The sequence below is a fragment of the Lepidochelys kempii genome, chromosome 2 (genome assembly GCF_965140285.1).
Source record: "Lepidochelys kempii isolate rLepKem1 chromosome 2, rLepKem1.hap1, whole genome shotgun sequence".
In the NCBI taxonomy this organism is placed as follows: domain Eukaryota; kingdom Metazoa; phylum Chordata; order Testudines; family Cheloniidae; genus Lepidochelys; species Lepidochelys kempii.
The window spans coordinates 221,686,418-221,705,150 of record NC_136381.1 but is presented as its reverse complement, the minus strand read 5'-3'; the positions used below and the strand labels follow the sequence as shown (position 1 = coordinate 221,705,150).

The window sequence follows — 18,733 nt, the reverse complement described above, 5'->3', positions numbered from 1 at the left end:
CACCAGCATATTAACTAAAGAAAAATTACATGTTTTTAAATCAAATCTTAAAATATTTTAACAGATTAATATTTGTTAATCTATCCTGTATTCATTCCCCATGCCCACACACATTGCTTTCATATTTTAGTCACATTTTGTTGGACTATAACAGAAGTTTTAATTGCGTTTCCTTCTTGCATTTGCATCTTGTCTATATCTACCCAAGACAAAAGGTCTGCTATTTTTCAGTTCTGTTCTTACTGATGCTTATTTTGTTCCTATTGATTTTAACGGGACAGGCTTCAGCTATTTAAAGATCATCAGCAACATTATATAAGAAACCATGAACACAGCTGCACAAGCCACATAAGGATTGATTTTTTTAAAAAATATTTCTCATCAATGAAACAGAAGCTGAAAAAATGCTGGATATATAAAAGGGTTTAGATTAAAATTTTTATTATTTATACAAAACCAAAATAAATCAAAGCAAACTGAAAATGGATTGAATGTATCATCTCATGTCCCAGCCTGTCTTCTTTTGTCAAGAATTCAATCTACAGTTCAATTTTAGATTATTCCATCTTCACTGAAAACTAGGAGGTCTCCATCTTGTATCCATGTTTTTCTAGTTCAGCTCTGTATAAAAACAAGAACCAGAAGTATGATTGAGGCACAATAAAATACTGGCAGATATTTGAAAAGCTCTTTAAACCACAACAAATGTTAATCAAGAACCTAAATATTATCTGGTAAGAAAACACTGAATACATATGCTACTTTCAGAGTAGCAGCCGTGTTAGTCTGCATCCACAAAAATAAAAGGAGTACTTGTGGCACCTTAGAAACTAACAAATTTATTTGAGCAGTCTCCAAGGTGCCACAAGTACTCCTTTTATTAATATGCTACTGTCACTTTTGATACAAAAGAACAAATAAGTGCAATAATTCACATTTTTGCCTCACTTGCTTTACCTTCTTTCTACATTTCAGTTTAGTCACTCTTTTCAACATGGATATGAACCCCAGATAAAAATTCAAAGGCTTGTTTAATTATGGTCCCCACTACTTATTGATTAAATCAAGGAGGTGCTTTCTTTCACCCCATTTTTAAGTCAATAAAACTTCATTAGAAATGATAATGCAATACACAGATTTCACACGGGTAACTTGTGCATAAGGAAGTCACAGATTTTTATTTATTTATTTAAAAAGGCGGCCAACCATCTAGGAACAAAGCTAAAATTCTTTTTACAAAGTAAAAACTTAAACAAGTTTTGACACTGCACTCATCAGTATGGTATCTCTGATTCCTCCTCATTAATACAAGACTTGGGCCCTAATATATAAAAAGGTCCTTAATCTTGTACATAGTCCCACTGATTTTAATAGGATTATACATGCTTAAAATTAGGTGTGTGTTTATACTTTGAATGAGAGCCCAAATGAACACAAAAGTTCAGATTCTGCAGTTCTTAAACAGGCATAACTTCCATCCAACTTGTTTTGACTGATGAATAATTGTGATAGTTTAGATAAGGAGGTTATCTGAATACACAGAATGAATGAATCAATCTTTTTTGACCCAATCCAGAAGCAAGGATGGATTTTCACTACTAAAATGTAAGATTAATTTTAGGACACTCAAGCCAGTTGTATTTCAGGATGGCTTAAACAGAACAGGGATAGCCCACGGATTGTGGTAGAGGAATGCTGTTCCAACCTCAGACTGGAGTCTTTAATTTAAATACAGAGATGAGGACAGATTATGAATTCTTTACTATAAAATGTAATTAAGTTATAGTTTTCACAGTCTAAAGTGTCATGTATTGAACCTTCTCATACAGAATTTTCTGTCACACTTTGAGGATTCCTGTAATACTTTGACACACACTGTCTTTAGAGTGGTAATATATTTAAGACCTGCAATTAACTTGAAACTATCTTTCAACTTGATAATAAGCAATTACACGAACAGGATTTACTTTGATACCCACTACCTGAGGGTCACCTTAACCTTGTGTCTAAAACAAGGGAGTCAGTCCAGTAACTGTCTCAAATCAGGCTACAATACAGATATTTCATTACGTGGACAATGTATGGAGGGATTAGTGATAAAGCACAAGTTTGTATTGATGATTCAAACTCCTTAAATTATAGTTAGGCATCAGTAAAAGATTAACTGAAACTAAAAGTGACCTGCAGAAAGGAGGGTTAAACAACTGGATTAGAAGTGCTCAGCTCCTATCCATAGGTATTTTTAGATTTTAAAAATTTACTTTGGTAATTCTTCCCCCTGTAATAAAGTCTATGACTGCCTCTAGAACTGGCCGGGAATTGCTTCACTTAATCGCTCTTTGCTGGAAGACGACTCCTCACCACAAGTAAACTTTTTGTGGGAATGTATCAGTATTGACAAGTCTTTTGTCTGGAAAGGTTTCTCAGTTCAGGATGGAAAGTTTTTGAAATCCTGAAAAATTTTACAGGATGTGAAAGCTGTTTCCTGTCCCACTCTAATCATCACACATACTGAGAGGTAACAGAGTTATTTCAGTGTTTATAGCATTGACACTAAAGTACAGAGGCTGGTCACCAGTAGTAAGGCTTGTTGGGTTATGACAGCAAATGCTGCTTTTAAAAAACTCTTTGGGGCAGTAAAGCAGAGATTTGCTCACTTTTTCTTTCAAAAATTTTTTTAAACTGAACATTTTTTAAAGTCACAGGTTCCACCCAACTAAAAACTACAGACTGAAAGTTTTCTGTTCAACTTCTAACTGTAAATTAAACTCCAAGATTACCTTAACTGATTGGAGAAATCATCTTCTACATTGTCATCATCCCAATTGTCTTCCCAGACATGTGCATCTTCATCTTCATCTAAACCAGCCCAGTCTAAGGACAGAAAACAGACAAAGTCTAAATATTTTATGTTGTACTGCTTTGGTACCATTAGGTCTGGCCATTAGATACACTGAAATGTCATCAACACCAAACATTTTCTCTATGATTATAAAAAAAAAGTTCTGATCATGTTAAAGTGTTTAGAAGAATAAAATCATTACAAGATGCTATTTAACACCATAACTTCTTGAATTATAATCTAATACAACTTTATAAATAGCTATAAGCTTAATGTTTTGGATTCTAGGATTATTTATTCATAATGAGGATATTAATTAAAAAAAGATCACTCATAGAAGATCTGTAACAAGACAGCACAAATATAGAAGGTAACATGTTACCTGGTTTCCATTAATACACCTAAAGACTTTTAGAAAGTTTGCATGAAACTCAGGGTTGCATGAAAATATTAAATTTTAAATGCTGAGAGCTTTTATTGTCAAGAAGATTCAAAAAAACTCCTTTACTCAATCCGCTTAGACCTTCCATTTCTTCTTATGGAAAATACTGAAATTACAAGTAACTAAAACAAGAAGGGTATGCAACTATAGCTATACAATAAGTAGCTTCACATTATTTTTAACCCTTCCTCTCACCTTTAAAGCTACCAGTTCTATTTTTCATATAGGCAAAGTTTTGTGTTTTTCTACAGCTGCAGAAGTAAAGATAAATCAGAAAAGTAAACTGCAAGCTTTGTCCCAGTATTGCAACATGGAAACTGTTTTTGGTCCTCTTATTAATACCGAAAAGTAGCAAAGCACCGCATGTGAAGTAAGTTCTCCTGGAGCACCAGAAAGGCTCATGGTAGGGAATATATTTTTGGTATTTGGCATCCATAGTACAGATTTATAAGATTACCTGGCATTATTAGTTTTAAATGTGAGAACATTGCAGTGCTCCTCCCCAACCACCAAATGGTTTTGAATGGTGCTGCGTCCCACCATAATTTACCATCAGTTTTCTACCAACCCAGAAAAACCAAAGCTTTCCAGCAGCCACCAGAGTAGTATTGTACATACAAGTCAATAACAAAAGGAAACTGACTGTGGGAGGGTCACAAACAGATCCAGGTGGGTTGCAACCACCCTTCCCCCTTTATGAGTATAGGTGAAAGGGAGGTCCTGAAACTTTTTCCTATTATAACAAGTGGTCACAGTATGGAAAAATTTGAGAACCACAGGAACAGAATTATCAATTCCTAGCCAGCCACACATGTAAAAGAATTTGCTGCCAAAGATAAGCGACTAAGATTTAGCTTCACAAGCCACAGGATGGATACTTTGTTTGTGGAAGGGCTGGGCTGGAGACCCTGCAGAAACTAGAGAAAGAAAAAAGGGGTGGGAAGAGAAGAGAAACCCCTTGAGCCAAGGACCATCTTTATACTGTATTTGTACAGTGCCTAGCACAATGCGGTCCTGGTCCATTAATAGGGCTCCTAGGGGCTACAGTAATACTACTACTACTAATAATGCAAAAGAAATAACTAATTACTCTATTGTCCTTTTCACTAGGATAGTCACATTCAATTCACAAACAATTAAACTGAGTTACAAGGGAGAAAAGGGCCTTAATTCAGCACTACTTACAATAAACTTCATGTTTATTTACACACAGTGAATTTAACATTCAAATTTAATGTTCTTACAAAGACTATAAAACAGTACTATATCAACTATTTCATTTACTGTATTTATATTTCAAAGACATACTTATTCCACAACAAATAAAAATTTGTTTTTGTAAGGTAAAAATTGACCCAGAATTCAGGCATTACATTAGTTGGTGACAAGAGTCTCAAATGATTTGAGATGATACAATCAGGCACAATGGCTCTGAGAGGTTCAACCATAAAAGGACAGTTGTCAGGCAGACTGACACTTCTTTATTCATGAAAACCTGCATCATGCTTCAAGAAGTGGGGCTAAGATGTCTTCCACATTAAAGTGGGTGAAAAACAGATGAAAGTGATAAAAAAAAAGCCTAAATTATGCTCTTATTCCTGTAGCTACAAGACTTTAAACTATTTGTATGTTGACACTATATACTAGGCTTGTGTATTGAAGTTATTATTCCAGTTACATTCTATGCCTGTGACTGGATAAAAGTAAAAAATGATATAGCATTATCTGGGATTTGGAAGTATCAAAAATGTTTTTGAGAGTTGACTACCATTAAGTATTATTACTATAAACTAAAGTTACAAAATCTATTTTGACAAACTAGTCGTGATGGGAGTCTTAGAAATGTATTTTAATATTCTGATCACAGCGTGGTGTGTTCCATACTTCAAAAATGAAGACAAAATAGGTTTTCGTACTCAGCTCTACAATACCAAAAGCCATATGATTTTATACCACTAAAAAGGATCACAGAAGTCAAAAGTGACCAATTCATATTATACCATACATCATATCATACTAAACTTGAAATGAAATGCTCCATAAAGATTGAAAACATCTGTTTCAGATTCAAGAAATAATTATACCAAATTTTTAAGTAACTGAGTTGAAGTAGGAATTAAAGAAGTAAAGAATGCTTACGTAATGTAATTTTTGTTATGCTTTAACACAAGTTTGCATTACCTAATTTCCCTAGGTCAGGGAAAGAGTATCAGACATAACAGAACTCTAACAACATGTACGGCTGCATAGACAAGTAGTATAACTTGGAAGATTAACAGTTTGAGATAATTTTAGTAAAAGTTTTTATAATCTAATATTTATCCAATTATTTTTGATTAAGCAATAAGAAAACAAAACACCCAAATAGTAATTCTGAACTTTCTTTATGATATCTCAGCACCAATATCTTATTGGAGGGTTTAATGATTGCTTTATAAGTTGGGTTGTTTTTTTTTTTTGCAAGCTACATCAAGAAGCCTTTAGTGCTTAATCAGCAGACACATAATATATAAAGAATGATTTTTAAAATGTATTTCAATAGTTAACATCTACATGAAACTTCAATCACAAACCGTAGGAGAGTCTGGAGTTACTTTTTTGATAAAAATACTGATGTCCTGTATGAAACATTTTCAGAATTTCTTAAAACTTAGGATGTTTAACAAACAGTATATCCACATTCAGTAAGAAGAATTTCACCTCATTTGGTTTATAGGTACATTATCATATTCTAAGAAGGACAACATGGTGCCCAAATAACCACCCTCATTCTGACATTTGAGATGTTTTGATTTTTCCATTATATTATTTTCTCAAATATATCAGAGCCAGGTTCTGATATCTGGTTCTTTTTCTATTGAGGCAGTTATAAAGAGGATTTCAAGGAAGATCAGTTGAGGTTATTGCAGAGGTACAGGAAAACTCAAGTATTCAGAAAGGTCCACCAAATCCTAGTTTTCTCCCTGTGTGAGGGTGTGGTTTGAGACTTTTAGAAATAAAATCTGAAACATTCATTTTTAGTGGCCAATTTGTCCAATTCAATATTTATAGTGCATAGATTCCCCACCATCCCGAGTCATTTAATTCACACTTAATGGGGGAGGGGAAGATCAAGTAGTACGAAGCCTTTTCCCCTCCCATGTGTGTTTTCTAAACAAGCCTCCTGTGATCTTCTCAGTTCATCTAACCAGTTAATACAACGATTACAATAACCTGTTTCTCTTTCTAACTGGAAATAGTATATTTGACACATTTGGAACTCAAAGTTATGTCAAGGACAATTAAGATAAGATAGCATAGCAAACACTGTGAACATCCCTACCCACCATGATCTACACCAACGGTTCTTAATCTTTAGTAATCGGAGGGCTCCCTTTTTGATTTAAAAAATTTTGTGGATCCCCAAGTCCCCTGTTCAGCTCTTGGCCCTGCTCCCACTCCACCCCTTCCCTAGAAATCCCATCCCCGCCCCTCCTCTTCCCCGCCCCTCCCCCAAGCGCACCCTGTCCCCGTGTACCTGAACTAACTTGTTTCATATTGTGTACCCCTTCCCCGCTCCTCCCCTTCCCTCCCAGTGCCTCCTGTATGCTGCTGAACAGCTGTTTCCTGGTATGCAGGAGGTACTGGGAGGGAGAGGGAGGAGTAGATCAGTGGGGACAGCAGCCCCGGACATGATTCCACCCCACTCCCCTCAGAGCGCCCCATCCCTGCTCCTCCTCCTCCCTCCCAGCACCTCCTGCACACCACAGAACAGCTGTTCCCCGGTGTGCAGGAGGCGCTGGGAGGGAGGAGGAGGAGCTGGTCAGCAGGGCCTGTGGACCCCTTGGAGTACCCTCATGGACCCCAGGTTAAGAAACACTGATCTACCCCATCAGCAATTCCCTTCATTCACTAATACAAGCCATCCCTTTTACCACTAAAACTTTTAAGGGCTTAAAGGAAATTGACAATAATGCCCTATTCTGAAGTCTTCCAAGATTAAATCTAGGGCAGGACATTTTTATTTATAAGACTGTAAGGGAAAGTTCCTTATTTATAATTGTTTCTCTGCATATATAAAATGTGTTAGTAAAATCCAGAAAGGACATGTATTCCCTTTATTCACTAGCTTTGTAATGATCAAAAAAGCAGTAGAGTTTGTGTGTCAAGATTTAGTCTTTAAGATAAAGCTACTATCCACTACTTGTAATTGAGTCCTTTTATTACCCTCCCACATTACCCCATTTTACATGCCTCACTCCCTTCCTCACTTTTATTAATCTGGTTTGTCTGGAATTAGGAAATGTTTCTTAGTATTTGTTATTAATCATTTTGTGCATGATGGCAAAATCAAGCAGTTCTAATGAAGTCCAGCAACATGAAACAAATTAGTTTAGGTAAACAAGGGCAATTTAGCAAAAACTTAAATAAAAAAATGAAAGGTTATAGTGCCCTAGCTTGTGACTTGTGTGCAGGAATGAGAAAGATACCTTTTAAATAAAAGATTTACTTTGCATCTATTATAGACTAGATTACAAATATGGAGAAAAACTAATCATTACATCACTTGCTTCTAAATTGTTAAGTACCTGCTCCTTGTGTGTGTGTGTGGGGGGGGAGGGGATGACTGCTGAATTACTCCAATTTTTGCCTCTGTGAAAAAATGGGCATCCTTCACAACAACTGTAAGTTAACTACTAATATATTATTTCCCCCTTTCCCTATGTTCTTCATATCTCTGTTGTAGCCATAAGGATCTCTGACGATTTGGAATGTTGATGAATTTCTTCAGCAAGGAAGTTTATTAACTATAAATTGACCCTGGTGTCCACCCTTTCTGAGTAGAGAAAATGCAAGCGCAGACTCTGGAATGCCTTTCACCAAATACAGCTGCAACCATGACAGGTGTGTCTTGCTTTATTCCCTAATAAACTTAAAATATTCATAAGCAAAGATTAGTTTTTCAGAGTTTAACATACGCAGACAGTATTGTGACAGTGGTTTAGGATTTGGCAGAATAAACTGGCCTCTAAGCATGGCAGGCAGACCAGCCCGAGTTCACAGAGAGTTATTCGAGTTAAGAAGTTAGCCAATAACAGGCTGTAGTTTTTTTCGTTTTCGCTGCAGCTGGACGTCTCCACGTCGCGCGGAAAGCCGCAGGCTGTGGAAAGGCTCTCAGCGGGAGATGCCAGCTGCTCGACCCGCACACGGCGCTACAGGAATAGCCCCCTAACTGCACATGGCTGGACATGGTGAAGGGGGCAGCCCACATGAAAGGCGACCAAAGCCCCAGCCCGTGCCAGCGGGGTCCGTAGGCCCGGCTCGGCGACACAGGGAGGGGAGAGCTCTCCCCAGCCCTCGCTAAGAGCCGGCAGCTGGGGGGGGTCAGAGATAACTGCCCAGGTGGGGAGCCGCGGCCCCCCCCCGGCTCACACAGCCCAGCCACAGCCCAACCCCAGCGCCCGCCGGCCCAGGCCGCCGCGTCCCCACCCGGGCCAAGGCAGCCCTCGGGACACCGCCGTCACCTTCCGCCGGGAACTCCTCGAACTCGTCATCCTCCTCCAGGAGCCCCAGGTCCACGGGCTGCTTCTTCTCGGACATGATCAGCCGCCTCGGCCTGGCTACTGCCGCTCTAGCGTCCAGGCTGCCTGGGAGGCTACGTCTCGACTGCTCCGTGGGGCATGACGGGATGCTGGCGGAATCAACGATAGAAACTGCGCATGCGTAATAATGGAGTCGGCTAGTTCGAATCACCGGCTCCCCACCACACAAATACACCGCGAGAGACGTCGCCCTAGAGCGCTTTGGCCGCTTTCTCTCCACGCCTGCGCTGCCAGCCCCTCGTCCTCCGCCCCCCCCCTCCGCACTGCCAGCCCCTCGTCCTCCTCCCTCCCTCTCCTCTCACCCCTCCGCCCCCCGCACTGCCAGCCCCCCGTCCTCTTCCCTCCCTCTTCTCTCACCCCTCCGCCCCCCCGCACTGCCAGCCCCTCGTCCTCCTCCCTCCCTCTCCTCTCACCCCTCCGCCCCCCCGCACTGCCAGCCCCTCGTCCTCCTCCCTCCCTCTCCTCTCACCCCTCCGCCCCCCCGCACTGCCAGCCCCTCGTCCTCCTCCCTCCCTCTCCTCTCACCCCTCCGCCCCCCCGCACTGCCAGCCCCTCGTCCTCCGCCCCCCCCCTCCGCACTGCCAGCCCCTCGTCCTCCTCCCTCCCTCTCCTCTCACCCCTCCGCCCCCCGCACTGCCAGCCCCCCGTCCTCTTCCCTCCCTCTTCTCTCACCCCTCCGCCCCCCTGCGCTGCCAGCCCCTCGTCCTCCGCCCCCCCCCCTCCGCACTGCCAGCCTCTCGTCCTCCTCCCTCCCTCTCCTCTCACCCCTCTGCCCCCCGCACTGCCAGCCCCCCGTCCTCTTCCCTCCCTCTTCTCTCACCCCTCCGCCCCCCCGCACTGCCAGCCCCTCGTCCTCCTCCCTCCCTCTCCTCTCACCCCTCCGCCCCCCCGCACTGCCAGCCCCTCGTCCTCCTCCCTCCCTCTCCTCTCACCCCTCCGCCCCCCCGCACTGCCAGCCCCTCGTCCTCCGCCCCCCCTCCGCACTGCCAGCCCCTCGTCCTCCGCCCCCCCCCTCCGCACTGCCAGCCCCTCGTCCTCCGCCCCCCCCCTCCGCACTGCCAGCCCCTCGTCCTCCGCCCCCCCCCCTCCGCACTGCCAGCCCCTCGTCCTCCTCCCTCCCTCTTCTCTCACCCCTCCGCCCCCCCGCACTGCCAGCCCCTCGTCCTCTTCCCTCCCTCTTCTCTCACCCCTCCGCCCCCCCACACTGCCAGCCCCTCGTCCTCCGCCCCCCCCTCCGCACTGCCAGCCCCTCGTCCTCCTCCCTCCCTCTTCTCTCACCCCTCCGCCCCTCCGCACTGCCAGCCCCTCGTCCTCCGCCCCCCCCTCCGCACTGCCAGCCCCTCGTCCTCCGCCCCCCCTCCGCACTGCCAGCCCCTCGTCCTCCGCCCCCCCCTCCGCACTGCCAGCCCCTCGTCCTCCGCCCCCCCCTCCGCACTGCCAGCCCCTCGTCCTCCGCCCCCCCCTCCGCACTGCCAGCCCCTCGTCCTCCTCCCTCCCTCTCCTCTCACCCCTCCGCCCCCCCCGCACTGCCAGCCCCTCGTCCTCCGCCCCCCCCCCTCCGCACTGCCAGCCCCTCGTCCTCCGCCCCCCCTCCGCACTGCCAGCCCCTCGTCCTCCTCCCTCCCTCTCCTCTCACCCCTCCGCCCCCCCGCACTGCCAGCCCCTCGTCCTCTTCCCTCCCTCTTCTCTCACCCCTCCGCCCCTCCGCACTGCCAGCCCCTCGTCCTCCGCCCCCCCCTCCGCACTGCCAGCCCCTCGTCCTCCGCCCCCCCTCCGCACTGCCAGCCCCTCGTCCTCTTCCCTCCCTCTTCTCTCACCCCTCCGCCCCTCCGCACTGCCAGCCCCTCGTCCTCCGCCCCCCCCTCCGCACTGCCAGCCCCTCGTCCTCCGCCCCCCCTCCGCACTGCCAGCCCCTCGTCCTCCGCCCCCCCTCCGCACTGCCAGCCCCTCGTCCTCTTCCCTCCCTCTTCTCTCAGCCCTCTGCCCCCCGCACTGCCAGTCCCTCATCCTCCTCCCTCCCTCTTCTCTCACCCCTCTGCCCCCCCTCACTGCCAGCCCCTCATCCTCCTCCCTCCCTCTTCTCTCACCCCTCCGCCCCCCCGCACTGCCAGCCCCTCATCCTCCTCCCTCCCTCTTCTCTCACCCCTCCGCCCCCCCGCACTGCCAGCCCCTCATCCTCCTCCCTCCCTCTTCTCTCACCCCTCCGCCCCCCCCGCACTGCCAGCCCCTCGTCCTCCGCCCCCCCCTCCGCACTGCCAGCCCCTCGTCCTCCTCCCTCCCTCTCCTCTCACCCCTCTGCCCCCCGCACTGCCAGCCCCCCGTCCTCTTCCCTCCCTCTTCTCTCACCCCTCCGCCCCCCCGCACTGCCAGCCCCCTCATCTTCCTCCTTCTCTCTTCTCTCACCCCTCCGCCCCTCCGCACTGCCAGCCCCTCGTCCTCCGCCCCCCCTCCGCACTGCCAGCCCCTCGTCCTCCTCCCTCCCTCTCCTCTCACCCCTCTGCCCCCCGCACTGCCAGCCCCCCGTCCTCTTCCCTCCCTCTTCTCTCACCCCTCCGCCCCCCTGCACTGCCAGCCCCCTCATCTTCCTCCTTCTCTCTTCTCTCACCCCTCTGCCCCCCCGCACTGCCAGCCCCTCATCCTCCTCCCTCCCTCTTCTCTCACCCCTCCGCCCACCCGCACTGCCAGCCCCTCGTCCTCTTCCCTCCCTCTCCTCTCACCCCTCTGCCCCCCGCACTGCCAGCCCCTCGTCCTCTTCCCTCCCTCTTCTCTCACCCCTCCGCCCCCCGCACTGCCAGCCCCCTCATCTTCCTCCTTCTCTCTTCTCTCACCCCTCCGCCCCCCCCGCACTGCCAGCCCCTCGTCCTCCGCCCCCCCCGCACTGCCAGCCCCTCGTCCTCCTCCCTCCCTCTCCTCTCACCCCTCTGCCCCCCGCACTGCCAGCCCCTCATCCTCTTCCCTCCCTCTTCTCTCACCCCTCCGCCCCCCCGCACTGCCAGCCCCCTCATCTTCCTCCTTCTCTCTTCTCTCACCCCTCTGCCCCCCCGCACTGCCAGCCCCTCGTCCTCCGCCCCCCCCCGCACTGCCAGCCCCTCGTCCTCCTCCCTCCCTCTTCTCTCACCCCTCCGCCCCCCTGCACTGCCAGCCCCTCGTCCTCTTCCCTCCCTCTCCTCTAACCCCTCCGCCCCCCTGCACTGCCAGCCCCTCGTCCTCCTCCCTCCCTCTTCTCTCACCCCTCCTCCCCCCCGCACTGCCAGCCCCTCGTCCTCCTCCCTGCATCCCCATCATCGTCCCTCCCAGCCCCCTCTGCCCCTCGCACTGCCAGCCCCATCGTCCTCCTAGCCGCCTCTCTCCCTCCCGCACTGCTAGCCCCTCATCCTCCTCCCTCCCTCCCGCTTCTCTCACCCCTCTGCCCCCGCCGCACTGCCAGCCCCTCATCCTCCTCCCTCCCTCTTCTCTCACCCCTCCGCCCCCCCCGCACTGCCAGCCCCTCATCCTCCGCCCCCCCCGCACTGCCAGCCCCTCATCCTCCTCCCTCCCTCTTCTCTCACCCCTCTGCCCCCCCCGCACTGCCAGCCCCTCATCGTCCTCCCTCCCTCTTCTCTCACCCCTCTGCCCCCCCCCGCACTGCCAGCCTCCTCATCTTCCTCCTTCTCTCTTCTCTCACCCCTCTGCCCCCCCGTACTGCCAGCCCCTCGACCTCCTCCCTCCCTCTTCTCTCACTCCTCCGCCCCTCCCGCACTGCCAGCCCCTCGTCCTCCTCCCTGCCTCCCCATCCCCATCATCGTCCCTCCCAGCCCCCTCTGCCCCTCGCACTGCCAGCCCCTCGTCCTCCTCCCTCCCTCCCCATCCCCATCATCGTCCCTCCCAGCCCCCTCTGCCCCTCGCACTGCCAGCCCCACCATCCTCCTCCCTCCCAGCTCCCTCTCCCCGCACTGCCAGCCCCCCTCACACCTCCGCCCCCCCGCACTGCCAGCCCCATCGTCCTCCTCCCTCCCTCCCGCTTCTCTCACCCCTCTGCCCCCGCCGCACTGCAGCCCCATCGTCCTCCTCCCTCCCTCCCGCTTCTCTCACCCCTCTGCCCCCGCCGCACTGCCAGCCCCTCATCCTCCTCCCTCCCTCTTCTCTCACCCCTCCGCCCCCCCCGCACTGCTAGCCCCTCATCCTCCTCCCTCCCTCCCGCTTCTCTCACCCCTCTGCCCCCGCCGCACTGCAGCCCCATCGTCCTCCTCCCTCCCTCCCGCTTCTCTCACCCCTCTGCCCCCCCCGCACTGCCAGCCCCTCATCCTCCTCCCTCCCTCTTCTCTCACCCCTCCACCCCCCCGCACTGCCAGCCCTCGTCCTCCCTCCCTCTTCTCTCACCCCACTGCCCCTCCCGCACTGCCAGCCGCTCGTCCTCCTCCCTCTACTCTCACCCCTCCGCCCCCTGCACTGCCAGCTCCTCGTCCTCCTCCCTTCTTCTTCTCTCACCCCTCCGCCCCCCTGCACTGCCAGCCCCCCTCACACCTCCGCCCCACCGAACTGCCAGCCCCATCATCCTCCTAGTCGCCTCTCTCCCTCCCGCACTGCAGCCCCATCGTCCTCCTCCCTCCCTCTTCTCTCACCCCTCCACCCCCCTGCACTTCCAGCCCTCGTCCTCCCTCCCTCTTCTCTCACCCCACTGCCCCTCCCGCACTGCCAGCCGCTCGTCCTCCTCCCTCCCTCTTCTCTCACCCCTCCGCCCCCCGCACTGCCAGCCCCTCATCCTTCTCCCTCCCTCTTCTCTCACCCCTCCGCCCCCCCGCACTGCCAGCCCCTCGTCCTCCTCCCTCCCTCCCCATCCCCATCATCGTCCCTCCCAGCCTCCTCTGCCTCTCGCACTGCCAGCCCCATCGTCCTGCTAGCCGCCTCTCTCCCTCCCGCACTGCTAGCCCCTCTCCTCCTCCCTCCCTCCCGCTTCTCTCACCCCTCCGCCCCCCCCCGCACTGCCAGCCCCTCATCCTCCTCCCTCCCTCTTCTCTCACCCCTCCGCCCACCTGCACTGCCAGCCCCTCATCCTCCTCCCTCCCTCTTCTCTCACCCCTCCGCCCCCCCCCGCACTGCTAGCCCCTCGTCCTCCTCCCTCCCTCCCGCTTCTCTCACCCCTCTGCCCCCGCCTTACTGCAGCCCCATCGTCCTCCTCCCTCCCTCCCGCTTCTCTCACCCCTCTGCCCCCCCCGCACTGCCAGCCCCTCATCCTCCTCCCTCCCTCTTCTCTCACCCCTCCGCCCCCCCCGCACTGCCAGCCCCTCATCCTCCTCCCTCCCTCTTCTCTCACCCCTCCGCCCCCCCCGCACTGCCAGCCCCTCATCCTCCTCCCTCCCTCTTCTCTCACCCCTCCGCCCCCCCCGCACTGCCAGCCCTCGTCCTCCCTGCCTCTTCTCTCACCCCACTGCCCCTCCCGCACTGCCAGCCGCTCGTCCTCCTCCCTCTACTCTCACCCCTCCGCCCCCTGCACTGCCAGCTCCTCGTCCTCCTCCCTCCGTCTTCTCTCACCCCTCCGCCCCCCTACACTGCCAGCCCCCCTCACACCTCCGCCCCCCGCACTGCCAGCCCCATCATCCTCCTAGCCGCCTCTCTCCCTCCCGCACTGCTAGCCCCTCGTCCTCCTCCCTCCCTCCCGCTTCTCTCACCCCTCTGCCCCCGCCGCACTGCCAGCCCCTCATCCTCCTCCCTCCCTCTTCTCTCACCCCTCCGCCCCCCCGCACTGCCAGCCCCTCATCCTCCTCCCTCCCTCTTCTCTCACCCCTCCGCCCCCCCGCACTACCAGCCCCCCGTCCTCCTCCCTCCCTCTTCTCTCACCCCTCCGCCCCCCCGCACTACCAGCCCCCCGTCCTCCTCCCTCCCTCTTCTCTCACCCCTCCACCCCCCTGCACTTCCAGCCCTCGTCCTCCCTCCCTCTTCTCTCACCCCACTGCCCCTCCCGCACTGCCAGCCGCTCGTCCTCCTCCCTCCCTCTTCTCTCACCCCTCCGCCCCCCGCACTGCCAGCCCCTCATCCTTCTCCCTCCCTCTTCTCTCACCCCTCCGCCCCCCCGCACTGCCAGCCCCTCGTCCTCCTCCCTCCCCATCCCCATCATCGTCCCTCCCAGCCTCCTCTGCCTCTCGCACTGCCAGCCCCATCATCCTCCTCCCTCCCAGCTCCCTCTCTCTTCCCCGCACTGCCAGCCCCCTCTCCCACCTCCGCCCCCCCGCACTGCCAGCCCCATCGTCCTCCTAGCCGCCTCTCTCCCTCCCGCACCGCCAGCCCCATCGTCCTCCCTCCCAGCCCCTTCGCACTGCCAGCCCCATCGTCCTCCTCCTTCCCAGCACCCGCTCCTTCCCCTCCTGCACTGCCGTCCTCCTCCCACCTCCGCTCCATACTGCCAGCCCCATCGTCCTCTTCCTCCATCCGCTCTGTACTGCCAGCCCCATCGTCCTTCTCCCTCCCAGCTCCCTCTCCCCCCGCACTGCCAGCCCCATCGTCCTCCTCCCTCCCAGCGCCTGCTCCTCTTTCCTACCCCATTAGCCCCACTTCTCTCCCTATTACATTCAAACCATGCCCTCACCGCTCCTCCCCTGCTCCCACCATCCACCTTCCCTCCCTACTGCCTTCCCCCCACTGCTTCTTCCTCTCTGGCACTGCTTCCTACCCCACTTCTCCCACCACCACTCCTTCCCTCCCTACTGCTTTCCCATCACTGCCCCCCAGTGCTCCTTTTCTTCCACCAGTGCTACCTTCTTCCCCACTGCTTCTGCCATCCCCCTTCCCTCTCTACTGCCTTCCCCATGCTGCCCCTTGTTGCTGCTACCCTCTGCCTCTTCCTCCTCCTCCTCCCCCACTGTTCTCACCATCCCCGCTTTCCTCTCTACTACTTTCCCACCCCACCACTGCTCCTTCCCCTCTGCCAGTGTCTCCTCCCACCCCCTGCTCCCACCACCCCCCTTCCTTCCCTACTACCTTCCCACCACTGCTCCTTCCCCTCTGCCACTGCCTCCTCCTCCCCCCACTTCTCCCACCATCATCCTTTCCTCCTTACTGCCTTCCCACCACTGCCCCCACCGCTTCTTCCCTTCTGCCACTGCCTCCACCTCCCCCACTGCTCTCACCATCCCCCCTCCCTGTGTCGCCGAGCCGGGCCCATGGACCCCGCTGGCACAGGCTGGGGCTTTGGTTGCCTTTCATGTGGGCTGCCCCATTCACGGTGCCTCCCCCAATGCTCTCACCATCATCACTTCCCTCTTCACTGCCTTCCCATTCACCCCTTCCCAACAGCCATCTGTGACCATCACTTCCTTTCCTCTTCCTGCTGCCATCCTCATCCACATCACCTGATGATTTTCTTTGCCACCCTGTCCTCTCCCCTCTTTTAATGCCATCCCTATCATCCCACCCCTCTCTTCCTAGTATTCCCATTCCCCTCATCCTTTCTCTCCTGACATCTTTATCTCTGTTCCCTCCAGCTCTCTCCCTCTCCTCCCTTGCTGCCATCCCTATCTCTTCCTTCCTTCCCCCACTGACATCCCCCCTTTTTTTTCATTTTTACAACTCTGTAACTCTAGCCTCAACCTTCCTCATTGTGCCTCCAAACAATGCCTGATTTACAGCTCTTACTCTGCTGTAATGCCTGTCCACAATGGGATGAAGTTGAGTCATGCCTTTTTTTCACTTCAGCTTCTGAGAACAAATTGCTAGTGGTTGAGCCTTAGTTGAATCCTTGCAGAGTGTAGGTAAGAGGAGGTCATAAAATGTCATATGTCTATAACTGTATCGCTCTTCCCTTTTCATAAATATATTCTACAGTTACAGAACCAGAGGGTTACTGATTGGATTTGGTGAACTACCCACTGCAGCTGCTGGCAGGGACTGAGATTTATCACTTTAACATGAAGTTGGATGCAGCAGGAGTTAGTTGAAATGTAGCACTGACTGCAAGTGAGAGAGAGAAGATATATTGTATGGAAAAAGTAAAATGCATTTTCAGTAATGTAGGTAAACTATTGTCTGCTACAGCCACAGTAACAGATTAAAGTATTCAGGCCTCCTCCTATATCTCAATACAGATACATACTTTTTCTCTACAGTCTCTCCTTATGACAAGAAAAGGAGTACTAAGGTGCCACAAGTACTCCTTTTCTTTTTGCGAATACAGACTAACACGGCTGCTACTCTGAAACCTGTCCTTATGACAGTTATCTTCAATATGACTACATTACTTCATCCTACCTATCCCTATTTTTTCCTCCAGCATTTTAACAGTATTTCAAAACCTAGGTCTAATTTTTGATGATTAACTTCCATTGTGTATCACAGCAGAGGCAAGGGAACAGCTTGAAGAGGATGAATGTAAAATATAAAATGAGTTAGGCTGCTATGTGAAAAATAAGCGATACATATATCGGGTACCATAAAGTAACATTAATTTGGCATAATTGTGGATTCTGCTGCTGATTTAGAGCAAGGCAAAGTTCAGTGCCTACTGGTAAGGACAAGTTTGTGCATGTGGTGGCTCTGATGTCTTCTCTCTAGGCAATCACTTCACTTGCCTTAACAGTATTGCCAGGTTGTTGAGCTTTTCCTTGAATGCTGAGAGGCTGATTCATGAGACAATGATTTGCACAGCTGGGTTATTTACACTCTGTCCTAGATTTAGAAAAATATGAGCAAGAACTGAGGTGGGAACTTATATGTAGTTCAGTTTCAAACTTGTGTGAGCATGTTCTGGTATGTGGTCAGAGTTTAGGGAAAAGTGGAAAAATCAGATACGAGCACAAGCCATTAGCTCTTTTTATTAGATAGAAGATCTGGTTGCACGGTCAAATTTTATGCGATGGAAGGACTGATTGTATGATGAAATTTATGGGGACTCCTGTTTAATAAAATAATATGAAGAAGCCACTCACAGATTTACTGGAACTTTGATCATTCCCCGGCCCCTTTCTGCAGATGTCCTTGTGAGCCATGACCCTTGGACAAATAAATGTCACCGTATTCCAGAGATTGCAAGACAAAGTCATAAAGCACTTAGGTTCCTGTCATGTTAGAATCTTACAAATATCTATGATTGTATTATTTAGGGCCACATTCAAGCCCTGGTGTAAAAGGGCTCAGAGTTCTAACTTATATAGGGCTAGACTCTGGCTTTTGCAGCCAATAAGGGGATGGGGAGATGTCACACTGCAGCTTGTGCCTCCAAGAAGAAATAAGGCTGACCCAGCCAAAATCAGTCCTGGAGGCTCTTAGAGAACACACTGGACTCAATCAACCTAGGAGAAAGGGCAGCATGTACTGTTGCAGGCCAGCTCCATTGTTTGGTATGCAGACAAGTGAATTTATAGCCTCACCCTGTTTCTTTTTGTCCTTTAACTACTAGCGAGTTAGTTAGCGAGGTGCTTGCTGAGGCACTACCAGTGAGCAGGGCCTGTGCTTCCCAACAGGATTATGGCCAGCTGCTACATAGGGGCACAAGAAGAGCGGCAAGCTTGTGGAGCCATATCTCGTGGTTGACCAAAGTCTGTACAATAATTAGGTAATATGCTGTCCTATTCCACTCCCTATTAGAGTCCTATTAGAGGACTTCCTGGTTAGTAGTGTCAATATTAAGCCAAATTTTAGTCTCGTATGGCTACATTAGAGTTGCCAGTTTTGGTTGGATGTATTCCTGGAGGTTTCATCACATGACAATCTTTAATTAAAGATTAATCTCTAATTCCTGGGGACTCCAGAACAATCCTGGAGAGTTGGCAACCCTAGGCTACATTAAACTGTGGGGTTGCCAACTCTGATGATTTTATTGCAAGTCTCAGGATATTTCATGCTGTTTTTAAAGCTGCGGGTCCTGGAGTTGTGTGAGTACATGAGAATTTCAGTTTT

At 51.0% G+C, this 18,733-nt stretch overlaps 1 protein-coding gene across 1 annotated transcript; it reads right to left on the bottom strand.

Annotated features, from left to right (window-relative positions):
* Window positions 1–424: 424 nt before the first annotated feature.
* SEM1 (SEM1 26S proteasome subunit) lies at window positions 425–9,097 on the bottom strand. The gene is made up of 3 exons (XM_073333878.2): window positions 8,789–9,097; window positions 2,781–2,874; window positions 425–621 (listed from the first exon to the last, which is right to left on the bottom strand). The coding sequence occupies exons 1-3, from the start codon at window positions 8,862–8,864 to the stop codon at window positions 579–581; spliced, it is 213 nt and encodes a 70-aa protein (XP_073189979.1). The 5' UTR covers window positions 8,865–9,097; the 3' UTR covers window positions 425–578.
* Between the last annotated feature and the right edge of the window lie 9,636 nt (window positions 9,098–18,733).

Bases quoted from the DNA above. Each gene is read 5' to 3' on its own strand.
- SEM1 (XM_073333878.2), bottom strand. From the start codon at position 8,864: ATGTCCGAGAAGAAGCAGCCCGTGGACCTGGGGCTCCTGGAGGAGGAT. The intron at 2,875-8,788 runs GTGACGGCGGTG...TTCTGTCCTTAG, and splicing joins CGAGGAGTTCCCGGCGGAAG to ACTGGGCTGGTTTAGATGAA. The intron at 622-2,780 runs GTAATCTTGGAG...GTTTTTATACAG, and splicing joins GATTTCTCCAATCAGTTAAG to AGCTGAACTAGAAAAACATG.